This window comes from Fusarium coffeatum (genome assembly GCF_003316985.1).
Source record: "Fusarium coffeatum strain FIESC_28 chromosome Unknown BRIP53273_contig_39, whole genome shotgun sequence".
NCBI classification, from domain to species: domain Eukaryota; kingdom Fungi; phylum Ascomycota; class Sordariomycetes; order Hypocreales; family Nectriaceae; genus Fusarium; species Fusarium coffeatum.
The window spans coordinates 197,236-211,210 of record NW_022157836.1 but is presented as its reverse complement, the minus strand read 5'-3'; the positions used below and the strand labels follow the sequence as shown (position 1 = coordinate 211,210).

The 13,975-nt window shown below is 48.6% G+C and overlaps 4 protein-coding genes across 4 annotated transcripts; 3 read left to right on the top strand and 1 right to left on the bottom strand.

The window, feature by feature from the left end:
• Positions 1–1,332: 1,332 nt before the first annotated feature.
• Positions 1,333–3,641, top strand: FIESC28_01574 (uncharacterized protein; the record flags this gene model as incomplete). Its single annotated transcript, XM_031155724.1, has 4 exons — positions 1,333–1,832; positions 1,886–2,091; positions 2,144–2,556; positions 2,607–3,641. 4 exons carry the CDS (start codon positions 1,333–1,335, stop codon positions 3,639–3,641), a joined length of 2,154 nt encoding a protein of 717 aa, XP_031020202.1.
• Positions 3,642–6,099: 2,458 nt separating this feature from the next.
• Positions 6,100–7,759, top strand: FIESC28_01573 (uncharacterized protein; the record flags this gene model as incomplete). Its single annotated transcript, XM_031155723.1, has 3 exons — positions 6,100–6,288; positions 6,339–7,359; positions 7,407–7,759. 3 exons carry the CDS (start codon positions 6,100–6,102, stop codon positions 7,757–7,759), a joined length of 1,563 nt encoding a protein of 520 aa, XP_031020201.1.
• A 1,362-nt stretch (positions 7,760–9,121) lies between these two features.
• Positions 9,122–10,478, bottom strand: FIESC28_01572 (uncharacterized protein; the record flags this gene model as incomplete). The annotated part of the gene is made up of 9 exons (XM_031155722.1): positions 9,122–9,240; positions 9,300–9,400; positions 9,449–9,527; positions 9,577–9,688; positions 9,736–9,837; positions 9,892–10,009; positions 10,063–10,145; positions 10,192–10,289; positions 10,346–10,478. 9 exons carry the CDS (start codon positions 10,476–10,478, stop codon positions 9,122–9,124), a joined length of 945 nt encoding a protein of 314 aa, XP_031020200.1.
• Positions 10,479–11,417: 939 nt separating this feature from the next.
• Positions 11,418–13,912, top strand: FIESC28_01571 (uncharacterized protein; the record flags this gene model as incomplete). The annotated part of the gene is made up of 16 exons (XM_031155721.1): positions 11,418–11,510; positions 11,565–11,841; positions 11,896–11,981; positions 12,047–12,143; positions 12,197–12,259; positions 12,310–12,397; positions 12,450–12,580; positions 12,630–12,736; positions 12,785–12,810; positions 12,862–12,903; positions 12,952–13,125; positions 13,178–13,279; positions 13,332–13,355; positions 13,405–13,554; positions 13,604–13,673; positions 13,727–13,912. The coding sequence occupies 16 exons, from the start codon at positions 11,418–11,420 to the stop codon at positions 13,910–13,912; spliced, it is 1,716 nt and encodes a 571-aa protein (XP_031020199.1).
• Positions 13,913–13,975: the final 63 nt, after the last annotated feature.

Genomic DNA, 13,975 nt, shown 5'->3' with positions numbered 1-13,975 from the left:
AATTGACTTAGTCAATCTTCAAGCTCACTTTTTGCTATAGTTTTTTATACCAAAATTGCACTTTTTTCCACCAAGATATTCCCTTTGAGATTACCAAGAAACTTCTATCAAGTAGGCAGTGACTTTATGTGTTGTTGGTTCAGAACCAACAAGCTTTCTGACCTAGGCCAATGGGAAACACTGCCGCAAGACACAACAATCCTGGCGGCTATAATATGATCTGATGTTTTTTTCCAGTTTGCACAGTGTATTTTTTTTTTAGGGTTCTAAGGTTTCTGAAAAGGCCATCTGGGTGCCCGAAGAAATTCATAAGACTTCAAGACAGACTTAGGAGTAAGAGTAGGCAAAAACGCGACGACAGCAAAATTATTTGGATAGCCGCCGTAGCCGCCACCACCCCGGACCGGTTGCCTCCGCATCAGAAATTTGCCCAAGTCCATCATTTTTTGACTTGAAACTTTTTCTCTTGGTTGGAATATCATGTCGCAAGACTTCTTGCCTCATTACTGACTCGAGAAACTTTCTGGCTCAATTAGGATCAATGGCTTCGCTCTAGAGGCGAGCTAGGCCACTAGCCCATACTTTAATTTACACAAAGCCATCATGTGGACTTTTCTAGAACTTCCTCTGCTCAAAAGGCACAATAGGCTTGACAATTCTCTCTTTCTTGAACCTTTAAAACATTACAACGACGATCCTTGTACCGATGAATGCAAATATGGGCTCCATGTAAAAGCCGACTTGACATGACGATTCTAGAAAGCGGGGAACATTCGGAACAACTTTAAACTTGATGACAAGCAGAGTCAAAAACAACCAAGCTTATCTCCCCCATCGTCCAAGCAAACGGTTACGCAAGTATCTTTACCTTACCAGTCCCCAACAGGCAGGTCAAGACTTTACCGATTCCCCTCCTCTATCAACCCCGCAGTATAGCCAAGCAGCCAAGATTGGCCAGTTCTGGGGAGCTTCCCAACTTGGTTACATTGGTCTATCTCGGCAACATATGACGACATACAAACAAGCTCACCGTTGTAAGCTGACTGGCTAGGAATGGAATCTCACCCGGAAAACCCATAGTTCCATCGTGATAACAAATCAATGGTTTCTCTTGGTATTAGACGTGAAGCCGGTTTGTTGGGGAATACCAAGGATCTAGTTGACGTCTAGATGTGATGGTGCCATTGCATGGTGACATGGCACCGCATGCGTGATCCTGGGACCTTTTGTAAACGAGATGCATTTATATCCGGCATTGCCCATCTTTTTCTTCGTAGCTACCCCTCGAAAGTGGAAGCTTCGGGTGCAATTGGAATTCACTGTTAGTCCATCATGCATTTTCGAAAGCTCTCTGCAATTGCAGCTCTTGCTGCCGGCGCATCCGCCTGCCAGCGTGATCTGGTCATGCACAAACGCCATACCCATCGCCAGCCTCTCACCAAGCGCAGCGACACCAACTGGCCCCCAGTCCTGACCGACCAGGAAACTATTCTTGTCAATGCCTTCGATAACTCCTCTATTGATGAGTGGTCTGACTACTACGGTCACCAGAACAAGCTAGCTGGTGAAGGTAAAGAGGCTGCTCAATGGACCGCGGATCAATGGAGCGAGAACGGCTTCGAGTCGCATCTCGCTGAATACCATGTCTTCCTCAGATATCCCGTCTCTTCATCTCTTCACGTTTCGGGGCCCAATGGCACAAAGAACGAGATCAACATTCGGGAAGAGGAGCTTCCTGAGGATGATGTGACGAACCGCACTGAGATCTCTCAGCAGACCTTCCTGGCTTATGCGCCTGGAGGCAGTGCTTCTGCCGAATACGTCTATGCTGGGTATGTATCATATAAATTGCCTGCAAAACATGTTTGCTGACTCTGTGAACCAGTCGCGGCTCAATTGATGATTTCGACCGACTTGTTGAACTAGGTGTCGAAATTGAGGGCAAGATCGCTCTTATCAAGTACGGCGGTCTGTTCCGTGGTCTAAAGGTTAAGAACGCCCAGGACCATGGTGCCATTGGCGCTGTCATCTTCCTCGATCCCGGTGATGATGGAAACATGACCGTTGCCAAGGGTGTGGAGGCTTATCCCGGTATGACCATCTTCCCAGCTGTTCAAGTGCCTAGACTGACTTCAAACCTCAGATGGCCCTGCCAGGAACCCCAGTGCTGTCCAAAAGGGCTCTACACTCTTCCTTTCCACTCGGACTGGAGATCCCACGACACCCGGATACCCCTCCAAGGAGGACTCCCCTCGAGCGGATATCTCTGAGGTCATCGCCAAGATCCCAGCCATTCCCATTTCATACTCCGCCGCTGAGCCTCTGCTGAAGGCTCTCAACGGCCACGGTGTTTCAGCTGATGAAGTCAACCGCACTTCTTGGTCTGGTGGTCTCGATGCTGATTACAGCTCTGGACCTGCTCCTGGTGTCAAGCTTCATCTTCAAACTGAGACTCGCGACCTGATTGCGCCTGTGCACAACGTTATTGGTGTCATCAACGGAACCAACGCTGATGAGACAGTCATTATTGGTAACCATCGCGACACCTGGATGGTCGTAAGTTTACCCTTCAAAGACATTTGAAAAGGTCCATACTAATTACTCAGGGCGGTAACGGTGACCCCAACTCTGGATCAGCCATCCTCATCGAGCTTTCTCGCGCTTTCAAGAAGCTCACAGACTCTGGCTGGAAGCCCAAGCGTAACATCGTCCTCGCTTCCTGGGACGCTGAAGAATGGGGCATCATCGGCTCTACCGAGTGGGTTGAGGAGCACGTCAACTGGCTCACTGACACAGCCGTCACCTACCTCAACATTGATGTCGCTGTCAGCGGTCCTCGACCCAACCTCGGTGCCTCACCCGAACTTAGCACCTTTGCTACTGAGACCATGAAGAAGATCATTCACCCCAACTTCGGTGGCTTCAACAAGTCTCTTTATGATGCTTGGCATGATGCCAGTGACGGTGAAATTGAAGTCCTGGGTTCCGGTTCTGACTACACTGCCTTCTTCCACCGTGGTATTAGCTCTCTCGATACTGGAAGCAGTGGCGGTGCTAATGATCCCATCTGGCACTACCACTCCAACTACGATACCTACAACTGGATGTCGAACTTTGGTGACCCAGGTTTTCACCTCCATACCTCACAGGGACAATACCTCTCTCTTCTCGCCTACCACTTGGCCAGCGATGATATCCTCCCATTCGACACCCAGAACTACGCCAAGGAGCTTCGCGCATACTACGAGGATCTCGTAGAGTACGTCGAGGGTGAAGATGCTGACCTTGACCTTGAAGAGCTCGACGAAGCTATTGAGACTTTCAAGGAAGCCGCCGATGAAGTCAAGGCTCTTGAGGAGAAGGCTAGAGACTCAGACGATGAGGATCTCAAGAAGGTCGTTAACCACAAGTACCGTGACTTCCAGCGTGGATTCATCTCCCAAGACGGTCTTCCTGACCGTGACTTCTACAAGCATGTCGTCAACGCCCCTGGTCTCGACACTGGTTATGCCGCTGTTACCTTCCCTGGTATCACTGAGGGTGTCCAGTATGCCAAGGATGGTAACTTTACCATTGCTCAAGAGTGGGTGGGCAAGACTGCTCGTGGTATTGTTGTTGCTGCGAACATTCTCAAGACATAGAGATGAACTGGAGTGTTTCTTTTCTTTTCTTGACTATCCTTTATATGCATTACGATCTTATGACTACAGTAATGATTACTCGAATTGAACTTTCTGTGGAGATTATTAGGCTGGTGTCGGTTTGGAGTTTACATGTATCAATATGCATGAGTGGAGTTGGGTGGGCACAGCAAACAGAAGCTTTTGTAGCAGATGAAGCAATTGAAGAGGCATTGCATTCGATAGGTGTTCTATGTATTACAAGGAATAAACAAATCCTTTTCTATCACGTTCTTGCTTTGACCAGTAACAGGATGTTCAATATGCCTTATAGACAAAACATCAGAAATACAGCACAGTCATGTGCTTCTATCAAATTCTTTTCTGTTTCGGCAATTCAGTGGTGGTTACTCAAGTGCCGAAATGTGTCGCACCTTGGCACTTGGCATCGTGGGTCGTCGAATAATGGAGTACATCGTATCTTGGCGCCGAGCATTTTAGAAAGCGGTAGATTCAACGACATCTGTTCGACGAAAAGTCTTTCCAGAGCGATATCTACGGAATGTTGAGGCACAGGTCTCTTTTACTGATGTCTACAGTGACTACCCCGCACAGCGGAAGACCCCGAAACACAGAGTTTTGGCTGTCGCTTAAAGTAAGTTCAGGCGAAGCCAGGGCATAACTGCTGTGTCTAAAATAGATACCAAAAGTACTGTACTGAGGGCAGCAGAAATCCCAAAGATCTAATTAACCTGCCGGATGTCGCGGAACAAAGGCGATTGACAGTTGCTTGGAGTTTCATGGCGCTGCAAACATCAGCACTGCAATGTCTCGCCTGTACAAACACAACAGCCCGGTCGTGCAAAAGGTCCGATGGCGCGGTAGAGTAGCATCGGACCTCCCAATCAACAGTACAAGAGGGAGCTGGTCAGTGTCGCATCCACTTGCCCGGGGTTTCGGACACTGAGAAGAGCCAACCAACAGGAAAGTCTTTCTGTTAATTTCCATGCAACCCCCAAAATGCTAGAGGATTCTCTCTCGAGATCACCACCCTTTCTGCAATTGCTGGATAATCAGATCCATGGGCAACCCTCCCGATTGACTGTTTGCCACGTGGATTATGCACAGAGCTTGGTCAGCTTAGGCTCAGCATTCACTACGTCGATGGCGCTTTTGTTCCTAAGAGTAATGTCGTAATGCTTCTTATGTGAATATTGAAATGAATGTCCAACACTTCACCTAAAAGGCAACAAAATTAAATGACGCTTCATCCCATCGTATCTCTTATCATATTATTCACTCTCAAAAATGAATAATGCGAATACGATATCAACCGGAGAAGTCCGTCTCGTCTGCCCTCGCAATTCCCGGTGAGGAATCCCCGACTCCTCATGCAGCCATTCAGCCATTCAAGCCATCCCTCCCTTACCCCAACCCCCCAGAGCAGAGTTAAGCTTAGCCACCAAGCTTAGCACCACGTTCTGAGCTTATGCCCCTGCGCCAACCGCGAGTAGCAAGAGATGGGCGTTGCATTGTGTCAGCCAAGACAAGAATCACTTGTTCAATTACGCTTCTCTTTTGAGTAGTGACTCCCGAAACTACATCAGCACTAGTTTTAAGGTCCGATGACAGGTCGAAGCTTTCGATGATGCTTTGCGGGGAAGAGGACGTGCTGACGCATTTCTACTGATAGCTTTCAATTAGTGCTGTAACGCAAAGATACGGAAGCATGGGATGGATATGGAAGAGGAGGGGGCCTCCCACCTTGTCACTCGACATTTCTTCCAATGTCCCGGCACTGGAAAGGCTTTTCACTGGGTGATATCGTTGCTATTTTCGTGATCTACGATAACAAACAAAAGGACTGGTCAAGCCACAAGTCGCACAGACTACCTTTCGACGACGCCGTAGACTTTGTGGACATGAGGATCGGCTTTCTTCATGTCAGATTCGGGGTCACAGCAGCTATTCAGGCTGATACGTGACCAGACTTGGGGGTTGCATTCGGTCTTCCACTTGTTTCTCACTGCTGACTCGACTCGGAGCATTTTGTCAACTCTCACATTCCCTGTTTTCCGAGACAATAATGTAGCTAGCTGATCGGCAATCGCAAGTGTTAGAGGCCCTGGTCGTCCAATTGAAGCCAAGGTCTGGGCAATAAAGCTTGTCTTGATAATCTGTCGACCTTCCCGGAAACGCCTAGTCCGCCCATCGCAGATCTCCAAATGGCTCTCCCGTTTGTCTTGGTCCCCGCATTGTCTTGTTGGGTGGGATGGGCTTGCTGCGGGCGTTGACGTACACGGCGGGAGTCAATCACACCGAAAGGAAACAAAAAGGAAAGCCCTTTTCCCTTCTTCCCCCTCACTTGACTTTCCTGTCCCAGATCTCTTCCGCGGAGTCACTTTACTTTGACCTTGCACTACACGTGTTCTGCGATACAACCTTCTTTGGACGTATAAGATAAGCTTCCTTCTGCGCCATGACGATGACGACTGATAGCAGCGGTACGCCGCCGAATGAGTCGGAAAAGCCTACCGCTGTTGATATTGAGAATGTTGCTTCCTTGAAGCAGTCGCCCACGTCTGGCCTTGATGCTGAGCGCAATGCGCTTCTAGCAACGCTGCCTGATCCTGATGAAGGAAAGACTGAAGAGGAGCGTCGCGCAATTGTAAGCCCTCCTATGCTTCCTGTCAACAAGACCCTCTAACACCTTGGCAGGACAAGAAGCTGATGTGGAAAGTCGACATCTGGCTCATTCCATGGCTGTCCCTTCTTTACCTCCTCTCTTTCCTGGACCGAACAAACATTGGCAATGCTCGTCTCGCAGGCATGGAAGACGACCTGGGCATGGGACCTGGCGACTATAACGTGGCCCTCACCATCTTCTTCGTCAGTTATGCTTTCTTCGAGCCCATCACAAATGGTCTTCTCAAGCGCTTGACTCCACGCATTTTCTTCACTGGAATCATCATCGCATGGGGAGCCGTCATGACCCTCATGGGACTATGCCACAACTACCCAGGTCTCCTCGCCGCACGCTTCTTCCTCGGTGTTGCCGAAGCTGGTCTCTATCCCGGCGTCAACTACTATCTCGGCTGCTGGTACAAGTCCTCTGAGATCGGTGCGCGAGCTGCCATCTTCTTCTCTGCTGCCGCTCTCGCAGGTTCATTCGGTGGTCTTCTGGCTGCTGCAATTGCCCAAATGCACGATGTAGGCGGTCGCCCAGGCTGGGCATGGATTTTCATCCTCGAAGGTCTCGCCACAGTCGCCGTTGGGGCCTTTTGCTGGTGGATGGTCTTTGATTGGCCCGACACCGCCCGTTTCCTCACTCCAGAGGAGCGCATTCGTGTTCAGCGCCGCCTCATCATGGATCGACAGGGGAAGACGGCTGAGGACTTCGATAAACGCCACATTTGGGCTGCGCTCAAGGATTGGAAGACCTATGGGTACATGGTTATCTACATGGGCTGCTTGATGCCTTTGTACGCTTTCTCGCTTTTCCTACCCACCATTCTGCGAGGTATGGGTCACGTGGGTACCAAGGCGCAGTTGCTTTCGGTTCCGCCATACGCTTGTGCTGCTGCTGCCACTGTTGTTGTAGGTTTTGTGGGAGATCGTACCAAGTGGAGAGGTTACTGTAACATTGTTACTGTTCTTGTTGGCATTATCGGCTTCGCCATGCTGTTGGGTTCTGCCGATCCTCATGTTCAGTACGGCGCTGTCTTCCTTGGCGCAATGGGTAAGTTGACCAACTTCGTATTCGAGATGTTTACTGACCGTTACAAGGCATCTATCCCACTGTCTCCAACACGGTATCATGGGTAAACAACAACATCGAAGGTTCACTGAAACGTGCTATCGTTCTTGGAATGGTCGTTGGTTGGGGTAATATGAATGGTGTTGTCTCATCCAACATCTATCGTGAGACCCAGAAGCCTCGCTACTTCACCGGCCACGGCATGGTACTAGCCTATCAGATCGTCTTCCTCCTAGGTGGCTCCATCTTCATGCACTTCGCACTACGCATGGAAAACCGTCGTCGTGCGAGAGGATCCTTAGATGCCAAGTACGCTGCCATGACAGACGAGCAGAAGTGGATCAGTGGTGATGTTCGACCAGATTTCAGATATACTTTGTAAACAGAGGGAGAGGTTCCTTCTTGTCAAGAGCTTATTGCATTGGCAACAATCCGTCATTATACCATATACCATAGTTTCATGTTAGCTTCCATCATTTCAGTAAATATTTTCAATCATAATATTATTTGTCGCAAGCACTATATGCCCCATTTGTCCCATGAATCGATGTGATAGACGGTCTTGGCGCTCCTAAATCTGTTTCTTTGCCCATGTGCTATGCTTTCCTGTCAATTGTGACATTTGCGTGAAGCCTTTCGCGACAGTCAAATCATGAGTGTGGCTATGCGAGACAAATCACCTGGTATGATCTGCTTGTCAGGCTCTGGGATCTGGTTCAGGATTGTTTCTGGAAGGCTAGCTGCATTACAAGTGTTATAGACAGAGTACCGGTGACGATTATGACAGTAAATGCAATTCGATATCCCAAGACAATAGGCCCTTGTATCAGCTGAGCTCCCCGACCACCAACCTTCAACATGGTGATACAGTTTCATGGGAACCGGTTCAAACCCTCACTTTTGAGAACGGTTGTATCATTTTGCAACCACACTTTTATTCAGTTCGGATATTACCGTAAATCAGGACACGTTCATACCTGAGGCTACGACCAACGTCTATTGACTATTCGTACTCTAACACGAAAAGGCGGGAGATATAAAGTCCACTCGCTAACTCGAATTGATAGAAGGCCGATGACCATTTACTAGACCAGACGTACAATCGAGCTACTAAAACAAATCTGAGAACACTCATTTCCGAAAGGCTCTTAAACCACCATCTCACCTGCGATGAAGCTCGCCATCCTCGTCGCTGTCGCGGCTCTGTCCTCAGAAGCCCTTTCCGCATGCGCCAACACATGGGATAAATGCAAGATAGGTGATCCCAACAAGTGCCAATGCAATGGAAATCATATCGTATGTCGCTGTCTCTTTCAGTTTATCGTACACTTGCTGACAAACCTGCCTTACAGATGAAGTGCCTGCCATCTTTCCCTCGTGGCGGTGGACACAAATGTAAGTACCACATGTTAATCTTTCTACTCTATACCTATGCCATCCAGCACTAGTACTGACAGGTATTTAAGTGGTTTTCGCCTATAGGAAGCTCTATGTCTGCCCCAAGAACTGGCATCGTGAGTGTGTTGACGGACAATGTGTCAGGATCAGGAAGCCTATGCCGACACCTTTCTAGTTGGTCTGGTCAGGATAATAGCCAGTAGACCTTGTGTGAATATTACATCTTTCTTCGCATGTTTCTAGCTAGTTGCTTGAGCATATCGGACAGATGTCATGTTATGATTGATCTCTCAGTAGTGGAGCAACGCTCCAGTACAAACATTTCTCTCATATATGTCCAGCCATCTCAGACTGCCAGGTTCTTACTGGCTGAACCAAACTTACCAATGCCATTCTCGTCTCTCTGCATGAACTCGACTGGGTTCTGGTGATCCTCGACGTAACCAACACCACTAACTGCCTTATCTGTTCATAAAGAGTCTCAGTATATCTATCGGAATCAGAGTTTTTCCGTCTGAACTTACAGTATCCCGCCATTCTGAGGATATCATCTGGAAGATTCCGTGCGATTTCGATAGGTGTACTGAGGACTTCGTTCTGGTCTAGACGGTAATAATCACGTTGGCTACCATGAGCGTAAGTTGAGTACCATCACAAGAGCTGGTGGACTTACGCAAAACATGCGAACAGAGTGCGTAACGCATCTGGATCAGACCTGTCACACTTGTTCTCACCAGCACCATGATAAGTAGCTATCGATACATTCAGTAAGAGCCCCCCTTCGAGATAGCGAGCACTTACATCCCAGAGTGAACAGTGCGGAGCCTGGCTCCATTTCAGCATAAGTACACTCTTCGGGCTTCGGAGCCCGATCAGAACCCCAGAGGTGACTGCCTGGGATGACAGCCGTGGCCTGGCCATCGTTAATTTAAGATTTCGAAACGGTGGGGTGTAACTTACCCCGTTCTTGTATGTACAATTGGAGCCAGCGATCAAGCATCCAAAGATAGGAGTGAAGAGTGGGTTGCTCGGGTCTGGTCGAGTTTGGTACGCGATTTGGTCCTGTTTGTTTCACTGTCAGTGGCGAAATTCAGCTGCTCGAGACACAGTACTCACTCTGTGGAGAGGTTGTGGCTTTGCACCTGGGACAAGACGTAGTGCAGCTGTGGACGCCAATACATAGCCACTCTTTTGCGGAACCAGTTTATCGCCTGTGTATGACGAAAACTCGTCGCTAAGTAGGTATGTTAGCATTGATACACGTATGGGAAGTTCGGTTTCGGTTACTTCAAGAAGTGTGCCATGATGCCTTGCCAGACTGGAAGACGCATAATTTTGATGATTTGTTCAGGCATCTTGCCAAGCAGTCCCTGGGTGTGTCAGTATGTACTTCCGCTCGATAGTGCTGTCACTAACATAGACTCTCTGTGAGCCTTCAGGGAAGAAATCGGCGCCAAGCTCATCGTGCGTAGAGGTCGAGGTGTATAGCTTGCGACCAGCGAAATGAGGCTCGACTGTAGAAGTATATCTCAGCCTACAGCTCGACTTATCTCTTCCGGCAAGTACGTACTGGCTGTCATTGACTCCTTGAGTAACTCAGGTGAGAGGAAGTTCGAGACTATAACTCCGCCATCTTGTTCGATGATCTTGAGAATCTTGTCGAGAGGCTCCGAGGCGTCGATAGTGACGAGTGAAGGTGCCATCTTGTCAATTCTTCAACAATACCAACGTTTCACAAATAACATGTGCAAAGGTTGCACTCGATGTTTGTGTGATGATCTCTGTGGTATTACCAGTTTATAGCAACTGCCATCATGTCCGACCCCGGCCTCATTAATGCACATGACAAGGGCGGGCATGGATGGTATCAACCAACAATCCGACCGTGAATCCTTCGACATCCCCTCACTGGCCACGGTTAGTCACGGGCGATCGAAGGAAGGTCCTAGCGAGATAAACGTTTTGGGATGCTAGGGCCGGTGAACCAAGTTCGAACACCTATCTCGATGGACAAGGTTCCCCTCAAAGCCTATCTTGTGACTGCAATTGATAAGCTGATACCAGTTGGTCGGAACCGAGGCGAGTCCCTTATTCCCGGTGGTTGCGTTTCTTACCAAAAGCTTCATAGTTCGAGGACCGAAGGATGATACGCCTTTATCATTGTCGATCGCTTGCCGAAAACGGGATATAGATGCGGTGTTGGTTGGGCTCGATAACGACCGCTCGCCTGTACCTTCCTTCGTACTCCATGTTTATCTTTGATCGCGGGGGTTAGCGTGCGGGGGATCTCGTCCGGTGATGCAACCCTTGACTCAAGGCGGCATGTAAGTCGTTTGTACAGCCTTTGGTAAATGATATCTGCATATCAGCCATTGTATAGTTGATTGTCCGATCTCGCTTTGCTCATCAACTAACGATTGAGGATGCGGCGAATTGACACTAAGCAAGGATCTAGGTAGAGATACTCGATAGCTAGACTAGCACCACACGGACAGTGGCGGTCTTAGCCCGACAATGTAGACTTGATGAGTCGCCTGGAACGTCGAAATACGACATCAAGTCCATATATCTGGGTGACTATCTCTAGTAGCTTATCGAACTCTTTTCTTCGTCTCTGTCCACACTGATGAACTGTCGTCGCGATGAATCCTCCTGAGACTACCCAAGAGCACTCAAAGAAGGGCATCGGTGATGTGGAACGAGTGAGCTCTTTAAAGATTGGAGGAATCAGTCTGGTCAGTGCTCTCTCCTCCCATACTAAGTCCTCACGTCTAACAAATTTACGGCAGACCAAAGACAGTATTCCCGAACTCGAAGGAGCAGTTTTGACAGCTGCCATCCAAGAATCCGTCAACCATCGCCGTCTCAACCCCCGACACATCCAACTTACAGCCTTCGCCGGCTCCATCGGAGCGTTTGTCAACCTTCCGAATCTTGACAGAACAACACTGATATTTGACAGGGCTCTATTCGTAGCTATCGGGAAAGGCGTTCAGTCTGGACCATTATGCCTTCTCTTAGCCTTCATCTTCTGGGTCACGGTCGTATTCTCTATCGCTCAATGCCGTAAACCTCTTCCATATCCTTTTACTAAGTTCATAACTGATAAGTCTTTCATAGAGATGGAAATCGTCACTCTCTTCCCCTTGGATGGATCTTTCATCCGTCTCGCAGGTCGTATGGTTGATCCAGCTCTTGGTGTGGCTGTTGGATGGAATCACTTCGTTGGTCACCCATATACATACAAAGGATATTTGCTGACTGCTTTCAGTTTGCTCAAACATCCTATGTGATATTCGAGGCCACCATCATCAACACCCTCGTCGAATATTGGGGATATGGCCAGTCGCCTGCCATCCTCATTTCCGGTACGTTCCTAGCTTCTTACCTCCACCACCGGCCGCTGCTAATGCCTCAACAGTCTCTCTGGCTTTTTATCTTGCAATCAATGTGTGGAGAGCGGATCTGTTCGGTGAAGTCGAGTGTAAATCTGCCCTTTCAATTGAGTCAATGTTTACTAACTAGCTCTACCAGTCTGGCTGGCACTCGGCAAAGTTTTACTTGCAGCTGGCTTGATCCTGTACACCCTTGTCGTTATGCTTGGACGTAACCCTCTAGATGAGTAAAACATGTCTCACCACGTTCCCCTTTAGCCTTTACTAACCCATCAACAGTCGCTTCGGATTTCGGTACTGGAAAGACCCGGGCGTCTGGGCTGGCGACGATGCAAGTGGCAGGCTACAATCATTCGTCAACGCGGTCAACGTTGCTGGCTTTGTTATGGGAGGTCCAGAGTATATCTCAAGTATGCATCTTTTTACCCTCTGAGGCGAATACTGCTGACATGGCTACAGTGATTGCGGGCGAAGCTCGAGACCCCAGACGCACAGTTCCCCGAGCCTTCAAAACCATCATTCACCGATTGATGATCTTCTTCATTGGTGGTTGTCTTTGCGTTGGCGTGAGTGAGGACAAATAAACTTGATACAAGCGCTAACATAGGGACAAGATTCTTGTGCCATACAACGACAAGACGTAAGGTCTTCTTAGTGATTCACAGTAGCATACTTGCTAACAGACGCCTAGCCTTAGTGGTGGCGCCGACACATATAGCGGCGCTTCTCCCTAGTGAGTACCAGCACCTTGATCACCTGTAAGATTGTTAACAGTTTCGAGTGTCATCTCTATGGAACGTCTGAAGATCCCAGTTCTTCCTTCTATCGTGACCGCTGTCCTCATCACAACCATCGTCTCAGCAGGTAACGCTTATACGTTCAATGCATCTCGAAGTTTGCATGCGCTAGCGCTCGAAGGCCAAGCGCCAAAGTTCCTGCGACGCCTGAATAGCAAGTGAGTGAGCTTTCCCTTCAGAGCAATCTCACATTACTGACTTACCTGGAAGGGGAGTCCCATACGTAGCTGTCATCGTTGTGATGCTACTAGGCTGTCTTGCCTTTCTTGCTCTGGATTCTACCAGTGCAAAGGTCCTCAACTGGATTCTCAAGTGAGTCTTCTAACATCTATCATAACATCATTATCTAACCTGTTGCTTCCAGCTTCTGTACCGCCGCTACTATGCTGTAAGTATTCGCCCTTATAAATGCCTGGTCAAGCAGCTAACGAGAGCAGCAACTGGACAGTCATGGCGGCTACCTGGATCCGCTTCAACGCTGCCATGAAGGCACAAAGCATCGACCGAGATACGTTCCTGCCTGTCAGGTCGCGATTCCAGCCCTATGCAGGCTACTGGGCATTTTGCTGCGCATTCGTCTTTTTATGGTGGGTCGCTTTCCTCCAGACCGGACTATCTAATCGCTCATTCTTTTAGGGTTCAAGGGTACTCTGTATTCCTTTCTGGTAACTGGAACACAGCGACGTTCATCTTCAACTACGGCATAGTAGGTGTCCTTCTGACCATCAAGGTCCCTGTACGAGAACTGACATGTGCAAGATCGCTCTAGCTGGTAGCATTGGTCTTGGCTGGAAACTGTTCAAGAAAACGCGATTTCACCGTGCATCAGAAGTAGACCTGGTTTCTCATCTATACTTCTTTGATGCTCTAACTGAACACTATCGTCATGAGCGGGAGGCAGCACCACAGAACCTCAAGGACAAGATCCTGGCCAAAATCTTCTAGACATGAGTAGTGAAAGCATTTTGAATAATTAGGAATATTCCGGTTGTATTGATAATTCAGCTT